The sequence below is a fragment of the Rhinolophus sinicus genome, linkage group LG13 (assembly GCF_036562045.2).
Source record: "Rhinolophus sinicus isolate RSC01 linkage group LG13, ASM3656204v1, whole genome shotgun sequence".
NCBI classification, from domain to species: Eukaryota; Metazoa; Chordata; class Mammalia; order Chiroptera; family Rhinolophidae; genus Rhinolophus; species Rhinolophus sinicus.
This window is the reverse complement of record NC_133762.1, coordinates 50,791,486-50,815,025: the sequence shown is the minus strand read 5'-3', so window position 1 is coordinate 50,815,025 and position 23,540 is coordinate 50,791,486. Positions and strand designations below refer to the sequence as shown.

Sequence of the window (23,540 nt, the reverse complement as noted above, 5' to 3'; positions counted from 1 at the left end):
CCTCAAGAGTCTGTCATGTGGGGTGGGGGGGATAGTGGTGAGGGAGGGTGGTAACCAGTGAAAAGGGAACGGGGTGTGGAAGAGTTGCTGGGGAAAGCCCACCACTGCTTCCTTAGTCAGATCAGCTTCCCAGCTTTTGAGGAAGAACAAAGTTCACTAGAGGGAGAACTTTTCCTACCTGTCTCCAGGTACAAAGGGGTAGAAGCTTCTGAAGGAACAGTTGGGGTTCCCCCTGAAGCTAGCCTCTTCCCGCCCAAACACACTTTTGGAATGGGATAAGATGAGGAGGATCTTGCCACCTGCCAGCCTTGTTCTTGCCCATTCCCCACAGACCAGCTGTAGAAAAATCCACCTGAGAGTTTCCTGCTTAAGGAACCTGAGGACCAGCCTCAGCCCCATTTGACTAAATCAAAGGACATACTGTGTTCAATGTAATTAGAAGTATTATTAATCATCTTTATAAATTTGCAAAGCTCCTTTCAATCATTTTGCCCAACATTTCCTTATCCTGCTGAGGTTAGAAGATTAACAATTTAAATTTAGTGGAGAAAGAGCAAATAAACTTGACCTACACAGGATCCTCCTTAGTAAGATGCTAGAGTCCCAGGATGTGGTCTTGTCTAGATCCTGACTGTGGTTTCAAGGCCCTAAATCCCCACAGATCTGGGGAAGTAACTAGGATTCTTTTTTAAAGATGATTTTCTAGCCCTTGTCATTTTATAGAAGCCATGTGCACGTTGTCTGAAAGGAACACATGCCCTATTTCAACATGGTCCCAAAAGCTAAGCAATAGACATAATTATTTTATAAGGTGGTTACATAACGGAGTGATCTATTATTACTTTCCATGTCACTTACAATGTTATTCTATGAATGTGTCTTTACTACTATAGTTTGTTTTATATGAGATATAGTATATATTAGGTAAATGTCAAAGTTAATTTCATAAAATGTGGTACAAGTAGGTAGCAATTAAAATAACTATATGCATCCTGAGACAGCTCAATTGAAGGTTTTCAGATTTTATTATTTTCATCATTAGTTAAGGTTTTAGCCCCTTCGATGGAAAGTTCTGGATTCACAATGTTGTTCCAATGTCAGATTTCAGGCTGCAATGAATTTCTTGTGTTAACTGTAGGATGCATCACTGGGAAGAATTCTCCATTTTCCATAAACATGAAATTTGGTTGTGAAGGTACTCGAACCTCAGCTACAGACGTTACCCACCAATCTTTGTAGAGTGCATAAAACCCCACAAATCTAGGTAATTCTGGTCTGCTCCAGTCATCACAAACACCAGATGGGAGCTGGAGCTGCCTCCAGGTGAGGGTGAAGTGCTGTCCCAAAGCTGGCAATGAGGAATTCTGGTGCTGGAATGGCAAGAGCAGGCAGCTGGGCATCACCCAGGGGCACAATCAGGCTCTCCTATGGGCTCATTCACAGGGGTTTATTATCTTTATTTTACAGATGAGGAGTTGAGGCTGGAGAGATGAAGTAAATTACTTGAAGTCTCACAACTGGGTAGGAAGGTTGTTACGAAGCAGAATTTGAACTCAGGGCTTGAGCTTTCAAAACCTGTGCTCTTCTATTAAACCTTACTTCCTTTTAACCTGTGCAAAAAAAATATGGCCTCGAAAATCTAGTTTCCTAATTTATAAAGCAATGAGAAGGAATGTCACAATCTCTCAGGTTGCTTCAGCTCTAACTTTTTGATAGTGGGTTGGGCCCCACACTTCCCATCAGACATCTCAAAAAGGCTGGCTTAATTGCAGAACCATCGCCATGGTTCAGGCACATTCTGGGGCAAGCGCAGGCTGGTCCTTGCTGCTTTCCTTGGCCTAATAAACTGGAGCTTGCACGAGGGGGAGGGGCTCCAGTCAAGGTCTCCGAGCTCAAGAATGATTGGTTTGTGTATCATTTAGCTTAGGCTGCATCATAAACCACTCCCAAACTTAGGTGGCTTAAAATAACAATCATTTATTTAATTCATGATTTTGGCAGGTCAGCAGTATTGGTTGGACTCAGCAGAGTAATTCTGGTCTGGGCCAGGCTCAACTAATGTTAGCTGGGCTTGCTCATGCATTTATAGCTAGCTACAGTATTGGCTAGGGCTGGCTTGTTTATGATGGCCTCACCTGTGACCGCTAGGATAACTGGGTCTCTCCATATGCTCTCATCCTCCAGCCAATTGGCCCAAGCTTTCCCGTGGCAGTCAAACTGTTTTTGTTCTAAGGTTCTAAGAAACAAGAGCAGAAGTCCCTTGAGGCCTATGGTCGGAACTCACAAATCACTTCTGCTACATTCTTTTGGCCAAAGAAAGTGTGGGGAAAGAGCCAGGAGTGCAGTTTCCAGGCTCTTGGCCTCATGTGGAAAGGTGCTGGCTCAGGTAGTAAATGGCCATCAACTGTGATTGGATGGCCATCAGCTGTGGCTAGTTGGCTGTCAGCTGTAACCAGTGAGCCATTGGCCACTAATATAACTGCCGTGGCTACGCTAGAAGAAAATGGGGGCTAGCAAGAAGATGGTGGCTGAGCTAGCAGGTGACAGAGTGTGGATTTCGGATCCTGTGGCTCCTACTTCCTGTGTCTCCAATCCAGCTGCCAGCGAGAATATAGTGGTATGACTCTCCTATCTATGGCTCCGTGGGTGTTCCATTTTGGCCTCACCATATCCTGCGTTCTTATGTGGGGAGCGGGAGTTGAGACCCTGCCTGACACCCGCATGAGAGAAAGTTACAAGGCCAGACAGCATTGAAGGGGTAGGAGAAAAGACTTCTCCTTTTAATAGGAAGAACTGCAAAGTATTGTGGTCATTTTTTCAACAAACCTAGTTGCAACAGAATCAACCTGGAATGGCATGGGAGATGCAAAGGGGAGAGAGAAGACAAATGGATAAACTCAACTTCTGAAAGGCTATAACAGCAGGTTTTCCCATAGCTAACTTCTCATCCTTCAAGTGTTACTTCCTCAAAGAGAATTTTGTTGATCAACCCTGCTCTTAAATCACTTATCCTATCATGCTGTATTTATTTTCCTCTAGCCCATATCACTCCCTAAACTATATTGATCTTGATTTGTTTACTGTCTGTCTCCCCAAAATAGAACGTAAGTTCTTGTCTGTTTTGCTTACTACTATGTATCCTATACTCAGATTAGTACCTGTTGCATGTTAGGTTTTTACTAAGTACTTATTGGATGAATGAATGAATGAATGAATGAATGAATGGCATCCTAGGCATTATATGTTGCTCCTAAGCCTGGGAACCACCACTTGAGCCAGTTTGCTAATACTTCAGTTCAACAAAGAAAATTATTAGTGTAAGACTCTTTATATATGTAAGTGATGCCCAGTTTCCTGCCCAGCAAATTAAATATCAAAATACCTGGAAAACAACTAGCTTGCATTTGTTTTCTTCTCACTATTGATTGAATTAATCTCTCATGAGTTGTCACCACAGGCAATGTTTTCACCTCCCTCTCCTCCACCAGAGAATTCTTAATTATTGAAAAGTACTGTATACCCAATTCTTGACTACATTATCTTTAATTTCTACACATGCATTTTAATGCATTTGCATTTCTAAATATATACAGGGTTAGAATGAATTGGATTAGAAAAGCTGGGTGTTTTGGTGCATATTATTAAAGTGGATGAGGCATAATTAAATTAAACCTAGCAGAAGAATAATACTATAAAATATGTAAGGGTGACTGCTTTGTCTACCCTGCCACCATTAAAAAGAAAGAACTAATATCATCCCTTTTCAGTATGATTTATAGAGCCTAGGATAATAGAAGTGTTCATAAATGTTTTTAGAATAATGCATTTTCTTGGCATTTCATTCTAGAGGAAATGTTGCAAACTGATTAAACTAGGGATTTTCTTAGAACCAACAAAAACTCACGCTCATGTTTTTTTTTTTAAAAAAAGATGTGCATTCAAATAATAAAACTTCATTCAGCATAATGCCTGAGACATACTATATATTTCATCCTTTCTAAGTCACCATCAATTATAAGATACATTATTTTATGTTCAACTGAGAAAGAAAAACCACTGCCAATATAAATTATTCAGTGCCATTGATGGTAAGAAATGTCTTGATTAAAAGGGGGAAATGTATATCTTAAAATTAGTAAAATATGATGGTAGGTGCTCAGCAAATATTTGAAGGCTGGATGGATGGATGGTGTCTTAGTCTGTTTGAGGTGCTGTAACAGAAATACCATAGTCTGTGTGGGTTATAAACAATAGCATTTCTCAGTTCTGGTGGCTGGAAGTCTGAGATCAGGGTGCGAGCGTGGTTGGGTGAGGACCCTCTTCCAGTTCGAAGACTTCTCATTGTATCCTTACATAGCAGAAGGGGTGAGCTAGCTCTCTGGAACCTCTTTTACATAGGCACTAATTCCATTCATGAGGGCTCTGCCAATCACCTCCCAAAGGCCCTACCTCCTAATGCCATCATCTTGGGCATTAGGTTTTCAATATATGAATTTGAGGGGTGGGGGTCACAAATAGGCAGACCATAGCAGAGGAATAGATGAATGGATGAATGGATGGAAACGTGATCTTAATTCTTTGAGAGCAAGAACTCAGGTTGACTCATGCATATCCATCAAAAAAACTTGTATGGTACTTTCACACAGTGTTCAATAAAGTGTTGATGCAATAGCATTAAGGGCAGGTTCATTTAAGTAGAAAGAAAAGAGAACGGAAATGCCAACTAAGCCATGAGAGTGGAGGGGTATGAAAGAGGGAATTACAGAGAGTCTCAATTCCTTTAGTCATTACGGGATCATTACATTGAAGGATGGGGACTCCAGGATTCTTGTTTGCTTCTGGAGAATAGATCGTTCTCTTTTAACAGTTCAAATCTAGTTTCCCAGAGTGAAACTTTTTTTCTAGAACTCTCTATTTCCGTATTTGAGAGCCAAATTCTGAAACTAGACTTTGAAATGGTTTCATTGAATCATAATACTAGAGCTGGAAGGGACTATAAACATTAAAATTCAGTCCCCTTGTTTTAGAGATTTATAAATTTATCGTTTCATTCACTCACTTATTCATTCATTGCAGAAATATTTCCCGAGTATCTAACATACAGTAGACACTGCTAAGTACAAATGATTCATCTTGGGGCAGACAAACAATTAAGCAGACAATTAAATCAATGATAGGGAAGGACATGCCATCATAGAGAAGGACAGGGGGCCTGAGAGCACACAGAGGAGAACATGAATGAGGAAACCAAGTCCTGGAGATACTGTGACTTGCACAAATTGTAGTAACCTAAGGGTATATTTGGGTCTTGGCTCAATAGAGACATTCATAAGAAAATACTTTTTTTATATTAATGTGTTCTGATAAATGTAATTGGTAAATCATACATTTGATTTATTTACCAATAAATGATTGGTAAATCATACATTGCTACAACTTTCTCCTATCCAGTTGACACATTATTCCAAACATTTTAGACAGCATTTATTTCAAGATTCCCTTATGTCCATAAATCTCTAGTAGCTTCTATTTTTTACCAAATAAAATAAAAGTCCTAAGCCTGGTATTCAAGACTTTATAATATGGCCCCACCATATTTTTGCAAGTCTTAGGTTTTGGATATTCTGCCTTAGCCATACTGAAGTGATTACTATTTGCTGGACTCACCTGGGACATTACCATCTCCATTCTTTGCTCATGTCATGCCCCCAGCCTATGATGCCCTCTGCACTGGTGAATCCTTTCCATCTTTTGTGACACCTTTATCATGTAAGCCTTCCTTCTTTAATGGAGAAAGCAGAGTGCCAAGTACATGGGACTCTGGGACAGGTTGCTCGTGGGACTCCAATACCAGCTACATGACTCTTGAGTGTCACTAAATAGGCTCTGGTATTAATACCTTCCTTACAGTGTCGTTGTGTAGAATAGGTAAGAAAAACCTTGTAAAATACTTATCGCAGAACTGGTTACAATTTCTGTTATTCTATATCCCTCTAATTCTTTTTGGTATTCCTTTTCTCCCACCTATCACCTATTATCTAATTGCTATTTACATGTATTCCTTTCTTAGCAGTATCGTTAGGGAGCAAACGTGGGGACAGTGTTTTTTTTGTTCACCTCTGACTCATCTGTAGTACCTAGCATACTGTCATATATACAGCAAGTTTCAATCAAGTTTTTGAAAGGATAAATGAAGACCAGAAGGGATGGATGGATGAATGGGTGCCCGATGTGATGATGTCCTGCACTGATGGCATTTGTATTTGCTATATGTCCACAAGGCAGATAGAGTTTAACAAACCTCTGGTTGTCAAATAAGTTGGCAATATTTGTAGAACAAATTTACATATGAAAGAACTACCCACATTTCTTCCTTGAAGATTCTCTCATCTTTGGGAAGGACGAGGCCCCTGCACATCCACAGAGTCAAGGGTTTTGAAGAGCAGAAGAGTTGCATCCCAATAAGACACTTTGGAGAGTGTCTTCATTTCTCATTACTGAGGCTGATTTCTTTTATTACTCCTTGTGGTCTCTGAGGAGAACTTCTGGAAGATCAGGACAAGGCCTAGGGAATGAGGTAGCAAGGGACAGCTCATCGCCTTGTGCGTTCTAGACTGAGCATTTCATTTAATGTTATGACCTAGAATCAGAGGCTTTGCCAGGCCCCTTCAATTTGATTTAGAAAGAATTGGCCTGACGTTCCCCTCTGCAGAAAAACCTGGTCTCAGTCGGCTGCCAGGTGTGTCCCGTCTTATTCACTCTGCCTTATAAACACGAGGATGCTGCATATCCAATGCTGCCAATTGTGTAAACTGTCTTATAAAATAAGTGCATAGCATTGATACAGAAGCATACTTTTTCAACATAGTGGACTGTTTAGGTCTATAGCTGGGATTCATTTGTCCTCAACAAAACCACATGTCCATCAAGTCTTCAAATGTGACAAGTCCTCACATTCTAAAATTATGTATGTGAGATATATATATATATATATCTATATCCCACTCTTTAGAGTTCAAACAGCACTTGGAATAGTGCCTTGAAGAAAGTGGGCATTTCATAGATAATTTTTGAATGCATGTTGAAAGAAGTACAGTTTGCTGCGAAAAGCCATTTTGCAGGCTATGTTCATCACTGTCAATAATACTGTTCCTTTTCTCTCTAGAAAGCATTATACTACTTCTTAAAGGCAGCGAAGGCCGGGAGTGCAAATGCCATGGCATTTATTGGAAAGGTACATTCTTCATCTTCACTGATATTTTCATTTCTTAAAGGCCTAAGAAATTAATGGTATCAGCTAATTGAACCCAGTGTAGGGAACTGGGCTGCAGGCCTCTTTCATGGCAGCAGCTGAGTGGGGCGTTTGGCTACAAATGGCGGGTAGTATTCCTGAGGTAATGGTTTAGGAAGAAGCCCTGTAACACAGAAGTCTTTATCTGGGATACCTAAAGCAGCCTTGAAAATGCTTCTGGCCCGGGGCTCCTTGACTGGGTAAAGCTCAGAATCCCCAAGACCCTTATTCCTGGCATATAACAGGATTTCTGGGCTAATTGTGCATCGAAGACTGGTGCAGGCCTCAATCTAATGAGATGCCTCCTTCCTCCATTCCAGGAATGAGACCCAGCTCCAGCCTGACCAAAGTCCATACTTGGGCCCCCTCTGATGGGAGGCGCCTCTGGCTGCTGAGCAGCTTTTGCGGAGGGTTCCTCTAGAAAGGCATGTTTTTGTCTCTTCAAAGACCACTCACTCCCCCAACTGCTGCCCTGGGCTCCCTGCAGCCAGTTTGCATTCATAGTAACCATGGGCACACGTGCCCTGTTTCCAGGGGTACTACAAACAGTGAATTTAGACAAGAAAAATTAGAAAACACAAATAAGGTTCATTTTTTGTCCTAGGGCAGGGTCACTCCAGAATATATGTAATAGATTGTTTCTTTAGTTTTTCCTTCGTATAAAATTGAGGTAAAATTCATAAAACATAAAATTAATCATTTAAAAGTGTTCATTTCAGTGGCATTTACTACATTAACAGTGTTGTGCAACCATCACCTTTACGTAGTTCTAAAACATTTTCATCACCCTCAAATTCCTTAGTTGTTGTTGTGTTTTGTTTTTTTTTTACATCCTCTGTTAATTTGTTTTTTCTAGATGTATTTAGAGGGTAATGATGCAGCACCACAAAATAACGTTACTGCTTTCAAATACTTTTCCATGGCAGCCAATAAGGTATGTACTCAGCCCATTTCTGCAAACACATGAAAACACTTGGTTTTATTACATACAGACTGGTGCTGTAGAGGTGACTCCAAGCCCCATGCCTGGCTAATAGGCCTGGGAGGAGATGTCTGTCCTGGAGAAGAAAACTGCTAACAATGAAATACAGGGTTGAGGAAGAGGGAGACATGTCTGGTCTTCTTGGTAAGTGGAAAATGGCAGTGACGTGTGCTGTCCCAGCAGGAGGCCAGACGGAAGCTCAGTTTTCCCCTCTCCCATACAGTAGATGGGGCTATCTAGCTCAGGAAACAAGAAATAAAAGAGATGAAGACAGATGACGGGAAAACTCAATCAATGCAGTAAGTTCTAGACAAAACCAACCAAGAAATGCCCGGTTTTCTCCCATTTGATCTTACCCCAAAGCCAGAAATCCCACTGGCCCAAGAAGAAGGTTGTCAGAGAGGCAGCCAGGACAAGAGGATCAAGAGAGTGACTCTGGAGACATTTGGGTTGAATGGCAGCCCTGCTACTTACTAGCTATGTAGCTATGGGCAAGTTACTTAACCTGTCTTTGCCTCAATTTCCCCATTTTTAAAATGGGAATACAAGATTTGCCTTATATTGTTGTTGTCAGAATTTATTGAGTTAACATTTCTGTGCCTTCTTTTGTAAAGTACTTGAAACACTGCCCAGCACATAGTAAGTGCCATGTTTCAGCTGTTATCTTTTGCTATTATTCTGGGGCCAGTTATGTAGAATAAACTTCAAAGCATATCCAAGGCAGAATGGATTGGATCTGTGAGGAAATAGTGTAACACGGCTCCTGCCGTTGAAGTTTTTTGCCTGGGTTCCTCAGTTCCGTGAGGCTGGTATCTGTCAGATAAAACTTAGTGAACTACTCTGAATCCTTTTAGTACGTAAAGAGCGTCCTAATAGCAACACCCATCAACCTGGTGCTGGTGAAGGGCCTTCATCAGCTTTTTATCCCTGCACAAGAGGGAACATTTTGTTGTTACCATGTCATACTGCAACACTGGCAGTAAAGATGTGCTCAGATAGGGGAATATTTTCAACTATTCTGTTTTTAAAAACCCACACACTGCTTTATGAGCCTATTTATAAATGACTAACACTTCAGTGCTGCTGCTATTGTGGTGTAAATTACTGAGAAGGCTGGTGCTGGGTTCCTCTCCCTTGCAATTACATGAAATTGTTGCTCAGCAAGACAGTTGTCTGCGTACCATTAGATTAGGATGACAAAGGAGAGCCAATTGAAAAAGAGGTGGGGTAATGGAACGGGAAGATCTCTTAGAATCTGGCAAGTAACCCTGACTTGTCAGCCCAAAGGAATAATGCCAGGAATTTAGTGTGTAAATTACCCCAGCTCCCAAGCAATTCAGGGCTGTGGAACCAGCAGTGATCTGAGCTATTCATGCTCCAAACCTAAGCTACCTTCCTTTACAGAGGAAATCTGACACTGTAATTAAGGTAATTGCTCTGAATGGCACCACGTAGACATGGCCATACGTACCTTTATCATCACCCTGACAATTTGATTTCTCACTTGCGGCCACTACTAAAGTAAAAGCTTCCTGTCTCCCACTCTTTGCATACCCATACTCTTCTTTTACTACTTAAAAAAACAAAACAAACAAAAAAAACAACCATTGCTCTGTCAATTTGTTTTTAAGTCTTATCAGTACCAGGATGCAAAGCTACAGACTTTACGACCTCTTTTGTCTAATTACTCAGAAACATGAACAGTTATCCTATGTGACACTGGGCCTATAATGGACCCTATCCTTCTGGTTTTCTCTCTCACACCTCTGAACACATCAGGTGCATTCACATCTCCACACGTTTGTCCTTCCCTCTCCCTTCCCAGACTCTCCCATTCTGAATCCCACGCTTCCCCCAGAGCAGTGTTTAATCCTCTCTCCCTCCACAAAGCTACCCTTACTCTCCTGGACTCACATAAACTTTTCCCTCTTCTTAACTTGCCCTGCATTCACTCTATGTACTGCTGGAACATTACTGCTTCTACCTTGTGCCTTCTTTCATACTGTCTGAAGGCCATTTCTCTTCACCTAGAGGACGGCAACAGTCTTAATACATAGTAGGGGTTCATTAAATATTTGCTGAATAATGATCATCTGCTCCCTAAGTTCAGGTCAGTTAACCTCAGCAAGAGTATTAAGCCCTAAAGTGAAAGATATATATGGGGTGATTGCCTACAAACATTTCGTTGGGCTCAGAAAGTCTTTTTAAAATTAGGAAATTTCCTTTTTCCGCCATCTTGGCGCCTGTGGAGCTGAATGGAGCTCTTGCTGCTGAAATTTGGGGGCCTGCTGGGAACAAGACATCTAAAACAACAAATATGTCTGGAAGGCTGTGGCACAAAGCTATTTTTGCTGGCTATAAGCGGGGTCTCTGGAACCAGAGAGAGCACACAGCTCTTCTTAAAATTGAAGGTGTTTATGCTTGAGATGAAACTGTATTCTATCTAGGCAAGAGATACACATACAAAGTGGATACATGTACAAGGCAAAGAATAACGCAGTGACTCCTGGTGGCAAACCAAACAAAACCAGAGTCATCTGGGGAAAGGTAACTTGTGCTCATGGAGACAGTGGCGTGGTTCGTGCCAAATTCCAAAGCAACATTCCTGCTAAAGCCATAGGACACAGAATCCGTGTAATGCTATACCCCTCAGGGATTTAAACTTACTGAAAACTAAATAAAGTGGATTTGGTCTCTTGCAAAAAAAAAAAGCAAAAAAAATCAGGAAATTTTATACCAAAATGTGGACATGCAGCCCTTCTTGGAAAACGGGAAGAGCTGACCATATGAGGCTGCCATTCCATGTAACAGCAACTGCCTGGAGCAAAGAGCTAATGAAGAGCTGCTGCCTTTAGACAGGGCAGGTACTCTCCACCACTCCATTACCTCGATGAATGTGCTTCTTCCATTACCGGCATGGCCACTCCTGACCTGAAAGGTCTAAAAGGTACTCCCAGCCTTAAACAGCTGGTGAGTCATCCAATGAGCCCCTGGTTGCCTTGGGACTCTTTTGCAGAAAGAAAGCAATTTGTCTCCACTATTTTAATGTTCTCCTTCTCTCCCTCTCTCTTCCATTCTCTTTTCCTTTCCCGTCCATTTTTCTCAATTACCCAAATGAGGATAATGAGAAGACAGACTCACTAGACTTTAACACATCCATCACACCAGCCCTTACTACCCCTAGACCAGACTATCCCAATACTCTTAGGACTTCAGGTAGATATAGCTGGGGAGAAGGAAAAAAGCAGCAGACATATACCCTCTGCTTTCAATACAGGTTGACCATCCATAAGAATTCCTACAATAGCTGGCCCTTTGATATTCATAGGCCCAGACTTTGGAGTCTTAAAGTAGTTTTGAACTATGCCTTCTCTATTTATATGCTATTTCTGTATCACTAAGGGGGTACTCTGGCTCTATCCACAACAACTACATTTAGGTAGTAAGAAGAAATCTGGAGTTTTCTATCAGAACTTAAGTTCCTGAGGAAATACTATAAACCTATAAAACAAACCTACAGATTTGCTGAATGAAAGCTAAGTGGCCAAATTTGGCTCCTTACTCAGTCACTAGAGGGTGAAATGTGTGATGGGAGATATAAAGAAAAAGTGAGTTTTCTGGTGGGGAGGTTACTTTCAAGGTTCATTCTTCATCAGGGATTAAAATGTCTTGGCATAGAATTAACCCCTGGTCATTTGCAGACTATAAAAGAATTTACAAGACTCTACAAGAAAAGATTTGAAAGTCAAAAAGGGAGAAAGAATTCTGTTTGGAACTGGCAGAAGTTTTGCCAGGGCAGTCTGAGAGGGAGAACTCAGAAGCGTTCTCAGAAGGGAGACAGAAGGGTAAGAGAGACACTGGCAAATGGAAGTTAGCCAGGGCAGAGTGCACTGATGAGAAGGGGGACAGGTGCACTGATGAGAGGGAGTTTTATATTTTTCCATGCAGGATGTAGGTGCTTGTCAGCTTGCAGGGGGGCTGCCATTACAATTGTCTTCTCCTGGGAACGGGCCTGTTCCCATCTATGATGGATGCCAGCTTGCAGGGGGCTGCTGTTGTGTTTGGGAAGCATTCTGTTCCCATCTATGATGGGTGATTGTTAGTTTGTAGGGGGTTGCCGTTGCAATTGGGAACTGTTCTGTTCCCATTCACGATGGGTGTAAGGTGCTTGTCAGCCTGCAGGTGTAGTGCTAGCCAGGGGAGTCACAGCCAAGTGGTTAATGTTTAAGATCTTGTCTATTAACCCACAAGCCCACTCCTGTTAACTCTTCGCCTATCCCATCCTGCCAGCTAACAAGCCCACTCCCGTTAACTCTTTTTTTTAAAGATTTTATTGGGGAAGGGGAACAGGACTTCATGGGAACAGTGTGTACTTCCAGTATTTTTTCCAAGTCAAGTTGTTGTCCTTTCAATCTTAGTTGTGGAGGGCGCAGCTCAGCTCCAGGTCCAGTTGCCATTGTTAGTTGCAGGGGGCGCTGCCCACCATCCCTTGCGGGACTCGAGGAGTTGAACCAGCAATGTGGTTGAGAGCCCACTGGCCCATTTGGGAATTGAAACGGCAGCCTTCGGTGTTAGGAGCAGGGAGCTCCAACCTCCTGAGCCACTGGGCCGACCCCCATTAACTCTTTACTTGTCTCATCAAATAGGCATGAACACGTACTAAATGTTAAATGTGCTAAATACTCCCTAGACTGTTCAGAATACAAATCAGAAAAAGAAATGGTAATTAATTTAGCATTAAATGGAAAAGAAAACATTGGTGATGGTATAAGCAGTCAAATTTGAATAAGGAAACAGATACCAACAACACCATCCATAATGGTTACACTGAAATTCAGATTCTCTAAAATGTTATTTGGCCATTTATGGCAACCTCCTTTGTCCAAAGCACATAACGTGTCTGGATAGATTTCTCCCTTCTGGAAAACTCCTACACATCCTTCAAGACTCAGCTCAAATGCCACCACCTCTGACAACTCAATCCCTCAGTCCTTAACCTCATGCAGGCAGTTGAGTGTCCCTCTTCTAGGTGCCCACACACTCTTGATCTGTTTCTACTATAGGCATTACCACATTTGACATGATTACTTTAAGAGGTCCTACCTAGAGAGTCAGAGCCCACTCACCTGTGAACTCTCCAAGGCAGGGATCATGGTTTATTCATCTTGTAACATTTACCTCCTTCCTCTGCCCCATGCCTCCTATGGAGTCACACACAAAGCGACTGCTAAAGAAAAGCTGAATGAAAAAATGGAATAAAGATTTGACTTTCATTTCCTTCTTTTTTCTAGTCAGAGGGAGTTATGAAGGTGTGAAAGGAAACTAAAGAGGGTCAGAATAATTTGTCAACTGCCTGATTATCTGCCTACTGGGTGCATTTCAAATATTTTGAATTATTTTTCAGTAATTTTCCTTATCATTAATTCTTCTGGGGCTTTACATGGGTTTTTAAAACTGTTCTAGGGCAATGCAATTGGTCTTCATGGGCTCGGTCTTCTTTATTTTCATGGGAAAGGAGTTCCTGTGGTAAGTTAAAGAATTTCATTACCTTTTCTAGGGATTTGTAGGGTAAAATTCATGGTCATTGATTAATTTAAAGAAATTAGTCTCTATTACCTGGTTTGCCAAACTATCATATCTGATAATAGAGAATAAAATAAACCACTGAAATGTTTGTCGAAGAGACATAGAACAAGCTTATGACCTGAATAACAATATTGATTGTTACCTAAGGAATAATAACCTAATGTAATAGTAACCTTAGAAATCATCTAACCCCTGAGGACTTCTTTTGATAGAGAAATTTATCTTTTTAGGTAACATCTGTCTTTGAGGACCTTCCCCCAATATCTAATAAAACTTACTTTCAGTGTAGGGAAAGACATAATTTGCAGTGAAAATGAGATAATTATTTCCTAATGTAATATAATAATAAAATAAAATGTTTAATACTTCTCATACTATTTCAATTAGCTTAAATCACATACGGCCCTATCGATACTCTTTAAAAAACAAAAACAAAAACGTAGACAGCAATTGTTACCATGGAGTTGTACATACATCTCTGAGTAACAGAGTATAATCATCTTGCAGAATTATGCTGAAGCACTTAAATACTTTCAGAAAGCTGCAGAGAAAGGATGGCCCAACGCACAGTTTCAGTTAGGCTTCATGTACTACTGTAAGTACTACAAATTTGGCTGCCTTACGTACAATGACAAATGATTTTTAGTCTGCTCCTTTTTAAACAAAAATGAAAGGACTGATGTATGTGGTTTGGAGAGAACATACAGGCAATTTGGGGAGAAATTTGCAGAAGACTGAAGAAAAAGACACCAGTTGTGAGAGGAGGCAAGAGGTGCAGAGTCGGGATGCTCACCTTTGAAAAGGTTAAGTTTGAGGCGACTTGTGATATCCAAAGCACATACCCAGAAACAAGTATGAAACTCACTAGAAAGGTCAAAGTTAGAGAAAAACATTTGGAATAGGATAAACATAAACATGTAGGTATTTGTTAAGAAAGGCTGAGGTTGCAAAGGGAAAGGAGAGTGTGAGAGGGAGGAGCAATGAGCCCAGTTAGAAATCTGGTGATTCTCTGTGTCATATTGAAGAGATGGGCAGAGAAAGAGTGGTCACAAGAAAACTGAAAAGGCATGGTGAGAGGAGTAGGGGGAAAAAGTGATCTTATGGAAGCAAGCCAGGGATAGAACTTTCAAGAAAGAGTAAATGAATGAGCACCCCTCTGAATGCAGTGAGAAGCTTGGTTCTCAATTCAAAAAAAATAAAATAAGAAAGGGTCAAGTATCCGCGAGACTTGTCAATATCGAGGATGTTAGTGAGGTCATTGGACTGGCTGGTGTAGAAGCCAGATAGAGTGGGTTGAGGTGTGAATAGAAAGTTGAGGAAGTAGACGAGCAAAAATATTCTTGGAAGTACTTTGCCTTTAAATGGAAGGAGAAGGAGAGAGATGTAATGGTAGCATGAGGGAGACCGAGAACCAAGAGGGAGTTGTCTTTCAGATGGTTAGAGATGTGAGTGTAATTTTTGGCAGAGAAAAGAGGGCCAATCAATGGAGGTGGTTAATGTGTCATGGGAGAGATAAGATAATTGATGAAAAAGGGGTTCTGAAAAAAGTTGGGTGGCATTAGAAGCTGATTGGGCCCAGGGAGGTAAAGGCATCATTATTCTTGATAGAGAGAAGGGATTTCTTATCCTCAAAGACAGAAGCAGGAAGGGAAGGATGATGCATATGTAAATCTGGGGCGAGGGGGAAAGAGGCAACTGAGGAAAGACAAAGTGAGGGTTTCCCTCAGTGAGCTAGGAGGTACAAAGTTGTCCTCTGAGAGCAGAGGTAGAGTGATTGGGGTAGGGGGTGTCAGAAAGCCATGGAGGTTTGTAATAATCTCTGTGGGGACTGGGAGAGGACATGCCAAGACAAGTGCCAGGAGATCTGAACATAGGAGTCTCTGCACTAAGTCCTCCTGTCAGAGGTGGAGTGAGTGCAGCAGCAAACTGCATCATCAAGGAGGGCAGATCTGGCCACAAAGTAGCTGGCATTTTCCACAGTAGTCCAAGGGGAGGCCCTGTTCTGCACTGCCTTGGACAGTTGCCTAAGACGGCCTTGTTCTTCTGTGCATTCCACGTCACAGGCCCAGGATCTATCAGATTTCTTAAGTTTTAGAATAAGAGTAATAGCAATAGCTAATGTTTATTGGTCTTTGTATGTATTAACTAATTTAGTTCTCTCAACACCTCTAGGGGGTGTCCCCCACTTTATTAGATGAGTAAACTGAGCCATATTGTTGTTAAGCATCTTGGCCAAGATCACAGTGAAGCTGGGATTCAAATCCCAGCAATCTGCCTCTAGAGCCTTTCTTAGGCGCTACATGGCACTGCTTCTAAACGCTATGAAATGTTACTGCTGGAGGGGAATTGAAGGACCAACTAGTGAAAGCCCCTCCTTTTGCAAATGAAGTGGCTATAGGTGCTTAACTCACAAAAGATGTAATGGGAGAGCCAGGACAAGCATCTCAGCTGCTGGGAGGAGTTGATACTCTGCCCTAGGTCCCAATGCCTCTCCTTGCTCCGAGCATGAATTGAATCTGAGCAGGGCTTCCTGGAGATGGGATTTGCCTGCTCCAAACTCCATAGTTATGGCTGGGAGGAGCTGTACTGGTCTCGGTATAAAAGGATGACAAGGATGGAGAGACACCTCATGGTGGGGCTTCCGGTCCTTAGAGACCACCATCTGGTCTCCTTTTCATTAACATTAGTTATGCCATATTGAGGAAATACAGTTCTCCTTCAGTTTTCTGAATCGGTCAAGAACAAAGATTTCCATATTCTTACTTAAAATTGAATTCAACTTTCCCCCCCAAAACAGTGGAACTAGAACAGCTTGACTTTTGGTTGGCTTTTCCCATCCTATTTAAAATAGCAGGGACCATTATAGCCATAGGTTATCATGTAACAAAATAAATAAAGGCTGGCTCAAACCAATTTTAATTTTCAGCTGGCTCTGGAGTATGGAAGGATTATAAACTTGCCTTCAAATATTTTTACTTGGCATCTCAGAGTGGGCAACCCCTCGCCATTTATTATCTGGCTGAGATGTACGCAACAGGAACAGGAGTGTTAAGATCATGCAGAACTGCTGTGGAGGTAAATAATGAAATGTTTTTAAAATACTTTTCATTTATCATACAGAAGAGGTGATACTGCCCTTAAGTTGTTGGTGCTTTGGATTTTATAGCTATTGTCTCTTTTCTTCCAGCTGACAATGTGAACACTGACATTTGTCAGGGAGGAAAAGCAGTGATGTAACTCAGATGGGGAAAGGGAGACAGAGAAATGATCCCTCCTTTCTTGTGTTTGACTTTTATCAAGTTCAGAGCTCCCTCAGAATTCAGCTAAGGAGCTCTGCTTCAGCCTTCATTCAAATCGCCATGGCAATTTGGCACTTCTAGTGGGATTGGGGGTGTGCAATGTGGGAAACGAAAGGCTTGCTTTAGCCTAGAAAATGTAGTCTACTTCTTCCCCAAAAGCAGGGTCCTTAGGTATTTGATGACTTGGATGACAACTGAGAAAGTTATTTCTTTCAGCCTGAGCCAGTGATGTACTTTACAAAGGAATGCTTTTAGGAACTTAATGCCCTTCATTGATTTATTAAATACCGGCTGCACCAATATAAATACCTCCATGTTGCAATCTGGCTTTTCTGAAACTCATTTCAAAAGCTGCCAGCTAATAATCTATCTTTAGATTTGCTCCTTTGCCAACTTCCTAATGAATTATGTATGGCTAACCTCTTTTGGTTACATAAGGGCTATTCAGCTAAGTTGACGTTTGTCCCCATAGAACTCGGCACAGCTCCCTCATGGTTATGTCACCTACACCCTCAGGCACTGTCTTCCCTTCATTCTCTCCTTTCCACATCAGCTGGGGTCTTATAACTCGCCCTCCCAGAGCAGCAGTGCCCAGAAAGGCCCTTTTTTATAAATAGAAGTCAATACATTCTTGTTGTGCCAAATAGCCTTCTAGTCAGGAAAGCTGATTACACAAATATAAAATAAGCCTCAGGAAGTTTCAGCTCAAGACGAAAAAACAAAAAAAAAATACACACTTGTAATCTTGGTGTCTATGAAAGGTATTAACTCTTAACTCTATATAATTTGCAAAAGCCATGCTTTAGACCGGAAATTTTTGCCTGACCAGCTAGCAAGGAACTGAAGACGGATGTCATTTATTTTTTACCTGGAATGAAGTATATTGGCTAAGTAGTCTGCTTGATTTCTCTTCTCATATACAGCTTTATAAAGGTGTTTGTGAACTAGGCCACTGGGCTGAGAAATTCCTGACAGCATACTTTGCCTATAAGGATGGTGATATAGATTCTTCTCTTGTTCAGTATGCACTGCTTGCAGAAATGGGGTATGAAGTAGCTCAAAGCAATTCAGCATTCATTTTGGAATCGAGTAAGATAAGTTGAAATTCTCTGCAATTCCTTAATCCTACATATGCATATATAACTTTACTATAGGGGTATTTTAAGCCTTCCTAATGGAATGTCTCCTTTTTTTAGAAAAGGCTAAAATTATTGAAAGAGAGAAGATGTATCCAATGGCATTTCTCCTATGGAATCGAGCTGCCATTCAAGGTACAGAACTTAGATAAAAATGAGCACATCCCTGGTGCCCATCCATTATTTTCACCTGATTTGTGTCAGCTGAGTTCTTGGGCACATAAGCCGAAAGGTACAGCATATAAAGTGGGTGGTATTTCAAACTGTACTAGTGTTAGTGTCAGTCTTTGGTTAGAGGTTATTTCTAGGAATTTATTTTCTTTGTTCTTTTCAAGGTCTCCATTTTAGCAAACCATACAAATTTTTCTGTGGCTCTGTCTCCATAGCACCAGACAGCTGTTTGAAACATGACAGTGTTACTCAAAAAAACAATTTTCTTGGTCTGGCTTCAGTCACTCATTTGCTGAGTTTTATTTATTTATTTTTTTAACTTATCAGAAGTGTGACTGACGTCTCAATGAGTTTACAGGTAAAATTACTTATAGATCTAAGACTTGTTTGATTTCTCTTTTAAAATATCACATTGATGATTACCACAAACTTCAGATCTTTATTATAACAATTAGCACATTAGCATCAGGGAAAAAAAAAAGTCCAAACCCAGAGTTAATTAGCAAGATCCTCTCCCCTTTCCTGGCGTTCCCATGCCCTGCCTGTAGGAATCATATGTGATAAGGACCACAAGATAGCATTAGTGGGAGGGCCTTGGCAGGTGGCATTTGCATCATTATGTTTCATTCCGTTCTTTCCCTAAAATTATATTACTAAGAGCAGAGAGGCGCTCCCCTAGTGGTGCAGTGGTAGAGTTCTTGGGGGGTGGGAGATGAGGGTAAGGGGGATCAAATATATGGTGATGGAAGGAGAACTGACTCTGGGTGGTGAACACACAATGGTATTTATACATGATGTAATACAGAATTGTACACCTGAAATCTATGTAATTTTACTAACAATTGTCACCCCAATAAATTAAAAAAAATAAAAGTAAAAAGAGCAGAGAGATACTGCAAAGCTGTCGTAATTGGCATTTGGATATGTGAGGAACTCTCTTGCAGAAAGAGAGCAATTTTACTTCCAATTAAGTTTCTTAAAACCATCTCATGCTAAGGCCAAATCTCGCTTTTCTACAAGAAGTGAATGGGGTGAAAACTTATTCTCAGCTGATGCTAACATGAGGCAGAGAAAAAAGTCATGGTTGTACCTTCTCACCTCCAGCTGAGCTGGTAACACAGTAGTAAGCCATCCATGCAATTTTAGTGACAAATTTCCTTGAAAAAGAAAAGTCTCTTTTCTAAATGCAATAAAGACCTCGTTTGGAGTGGGGAAACAACACCAGCAACCTCTTAGCTCTGGCAGATTAGCTCAACTGCAACGAATACAGGTTTATTCCAAGCCAGGAAATAACGTGGAAATTTCACCAAGGAAAAGAGCCATTGAAAATGAGGGAACATTAATATTAAAGATGTGGTTCCTGAGTGGCTCAGGCAGAGAGCTGAAACATCAGGGCTCAGTCCATACCCTGAGACTGTGAAATTGAAGGGGAAATCCTGACCACTGTCAGGTGACACCCTGGGAGCCTGTCAGAATTCCCACATGCCCCCAATTAGGTCTCTAATTAGGGTGAAGTTGACTACTCTGGGAAACCTGCTTGTGCATAGCCTTCCATTCTCAGCTACTTGAGGGGTCCTGCTGACTACTTATTAAGACTGAAAACACCCAGAAAGCCTGTCCTTTTGTGGTTATGGCCCAGAAGGGATCTTGGGGTCAAACGAAGGCAGCTTTGTTCAAAAGTAGAGATGGACTAGGTTTCTCTCTAGGGCTCCTGGGGCCTCTTGCTTCTCCAAGCCCATTTCTATAAGGTCTTGCCTACCTGCACATTTTGATGTACCTGAGAAGCAAGCCCTGATAATGAATGTCCATGGCAGCTTAAGAATTTTATGACGTTACTTCTACTCAGAGCTAAAGCTAGATCATAACGTTATATTTTAATAGAGGATTCTAGAAGATTAAAAGAACTTCAGTACCCAAGGAATCAATTCCAAAGTATTTTAAGCATTGCACTAGGCCAAATGGAATTTGGAAGGAGTCCTATAGCCCTAAATGATGCACCTCAGACCATTACCCGCTAACATAGTCTAGGCTTTTCCAATCAAGCCTAGACTATGATAGAGGGATTGGCCACAGCTGAGATGAATGTCCTACATCAGCATTCCCTCATCTTTTCAATCAACATTGTCCTTGTGAATGGAAATATGGACCCCAAAAAGATCCTAAGAGGTCATCACTAAATGGCCTTCAAAAGACTCAAATCCTATATCTTAAAATGTCACATGAATTTTTTTCTACTGAATATATCCATGTTTGTTGGAAAATAAGATTCTAAAATATTTAACATCTGGGGAAAGTATTTTCTAAAAAGTTTCCTACCATGTCTATCCATTCATTCTATAAATACTTATCAAGTACCAAGCTTCAAAGTTCTTGCCCCCATGAGAGAGAGAAAAAATAAAGTAGTAAACAAATAAGATCACAGTGAATGATATAAAACATGGAGATGAGATAGATAACTCCTGGGGTGGGGGCTGAAGGGATGCTTTAGACAAGGCAGTCAAAGAAGGCCTGTAGAAGGGAAATGACATTTGTAGTGAGACCCGAATAATGAGAAACCAGCCACATGAAGAGTCATAGAAATTCCAACCATGCCAGGCAGAGGGACTTGAAAAATCTTAATGCAGGGATTTTGAGGCCAGAATGAGCTTGAGCTTGAGCTTGGTGTTTTGAAGAAATAGTAAGAAGGCTAGAGCATATCGTGACCTGCAATAATCAGAGAGGCAGAAGACAGATAAGACACTACTGGTAGGTCAGGTAAGTATGGATATTATTCCACGTGCAAAGTGAAGCACTTGGATCTAGCACAGGGAATAACATGATTTGATTTGATGTTTTTAAAAGATCATCTTGGCTGTTGTGTGGAGAATAAATTGAAAAGATCAAAGAATAGTGTATAGGCTATTGTGGTATTCCAGGCTTGGACTAGATGGTGGAAGAGATGGCAAGAAACAGGTGTGTTGTAAAGGAAGAACCAATAGGACTTGCTGAAGGATTCAAAGATGAAAGTGAGGGGTAACAATTAAGAATAATTATCCTAGATTTATGACCTGAACAATGGTGATGCCCTTACTGAGATAGGGAAGACACTGATGATTTTGCCTGGGGGAGGGAGTAGCAGGATGTTAGGAATCTCTGTTGGATGTTTAAAGTTTGAGATCCAAGTAGAAGTCAATAAGGCAGTTATAAGAGTCTGGGGCTTGAGGAGAGACAGAACTATAGATATAAATTCAGGAATAGTAAACATAAAGACAGCCACAGAACTAGATGAGATTACCTAGAGAAAGAGGTGAGATAGAGGAGAGAGGTGAAGGGGTGGGGAAGGGAGAGAGAAGAGAAAATAAGGGAGAGAAGAAACAAAAAAAAGAAACTGAATAGCAAGCCCTTGATATTCTAAAATTTAGAAGTTTGGTAGAGGAGGAGTCAGGCAAGAGTTTGAAAAGGAAAAGGCCTATGAGGCAGGAGTGAAATCAAGAGGATGCAATGTCACTGATGCCAAGATAGAGCTAATGATTTCAGTGCTGCTTAGAGGTCCAGTGAGACAAGGATAGGGAAGTGGCCAATGGATTTGGCTAATGGAAGTTAACGACCACCTGGAAAATAGCAGATTTATGGAGGGAGGGGAGCAGAAGCCACATTAGAGTGTGTTGAAGAATATTTGGGAGATGAAGCCTTGGAGATGGTGAGTGTAGAACACACTTTTGAAAAGACTGAGTGAACAGAGAATTGGGGAGTAGATAGAAGGAGATAACATAGTAACATAGTATAAAGAAAGGGTTTTTCTTTATAGAAGATACCAACTGTGTTTGAATGACTGATGGGATTGATTTAGAAAAGAGGGAGAAACTGATGATGCAGGAGTAGGGCTTCCGAAGTGGAGTCTGAGAACAGGAGGGGTGGGATCCAGTTTCCCAAGAATTGACCTACTACCTTCAAGAAACAAATTTTAAAGGTAAAATTTATAATTTTTGTTCTTTAAGAACATTTGTACTATGAGAGTTATACTGAGAAGACAGCTAGCACTGAGTGTTATATTTTATCTCCCATGAATTATATTTAATACTGATTCTAGGATTTAATACTGATTCTGAGAGGGTTTTTTGTTTGTTTTGTTTTGTTTTTTACTATTGTCATTAGGTTGAGTTATTGGGAACTACACATGAATCATTTGGGTTCTTCTCTTTCTAATATTTCTACCAGGCAATGCATTCGCTAGAATAAAAATTGGAGATTACTATTACTATGGCTACGGGACTAAAAAAGACTATCAAACAGCAGCCACACATTACAGCATTGCAGCCGACAAACACCACAGCGCACAAGCCATGTTCAATCTGGCCTATATGTATGAACATGGATTAGGTATCGCAAAGGTAATTGTGTTGGTAATAATCCAAACCTAGTAATGGCAGCTCTATGGGAAGGGAAAATATATACATGTTTTGCATTTCATTGATGTCATCAAAACGTAAAGGAAGGGAGGAAAAGACTTACTATTTGCTGAGTTGTCCTATGTGCCAACACATATTACTTACTTTAATAATAACCCTGTGAGGTAGAAGTTATTTTCTCCATTTATACCTAAGGATATAACTTATGAGTAGAATAATCTAGTCTAGGTCAATTTGATTAATAAATTCATGCTTTTCCCAGAAATTCTGGTGGGCCCTATCCTGACTCCCTTTTACCTCCGGGCCTTTTCCACTAAAATTTCCATCGATTCTCAAGCTCTTAGTAACAAGGAGAAAGTGGTAATGAGGTCAGAGCTGGATACTGAAGTGGCATTAATCCAGAAATGTCTATGAAACACCCAGTGTGTACATGACACAGTGTTGTGCATTCTAGAGAGGCCCAAGAAAAAGAGTTCTCCATCCTTCAAAGACTACACATGCCTTGAGGAGATGAAGCATATTCATTAAGAAAAATAGCTAACTAAACAAGGAGATATTGGATAAATCTCTTACACAGTGAGTGTAACTATGGCAGAAGACGGCATTGCCATCTGACAGGGTGATAAAGGCTTATTAAATTTCAATAATGATGTTGCGGAAGAATGATGAGGACCGAGAGACTCAAGC

At 40.9% G+C, this 23,540-nt stretch overlaps 1 protein-coding gene and 1 pseudogene across 3 annotated transcripts in view; both read left to right on the top strand.

Moving 5' to 3' along the window:
* The window catches only part of SEL1L2 (SEL1L2 adaptor subunit of SYVN1 ubiquitin ligase), a 75,712-nt gene that overhangs the window by 42,508 nt on the left and 9,664 nt on the right, over nt 1-23,540 (top strand). For 2 of the 3 annotated variants that reach the window (XM_074317677.1, XM_074317675.1), the window contains 6 exons: nt 7,166-7,234; nt 8,148-8,225; nt 13,737-13,799; nt 14,367-14,454; nt 16,786-16,934; nt 18,355-18,429. In XM_074317677.1, coding sequence (XP_074173778.1) covers nt 7,166-7,234; nt 8,148-8,225; nt 13,737-13,799; nt 14,367-14,454; nt 16,786-16,934; nt 18,355-18,429 — 522 coding nt within the window. Of the gene's footprint in view, nt 1-7,165; nt 7,235-8,147; nt 8,226-13,736; nt 13,800-14,366; nt 14,455-16,785; nt 16,935-18,081; nt 18,248-18,354; nt 18,430-22,662; nt 22,836-23,540 lie in introns of all 3 variants that reach the window. The other variant, XM_074317676.1, reaches the window with a different exon arrangement.
* LOC109458411 (large ribosomal subunit protein eL33) lies at nt 10,591-10,934 on the top strand (annotated as a pseudogene).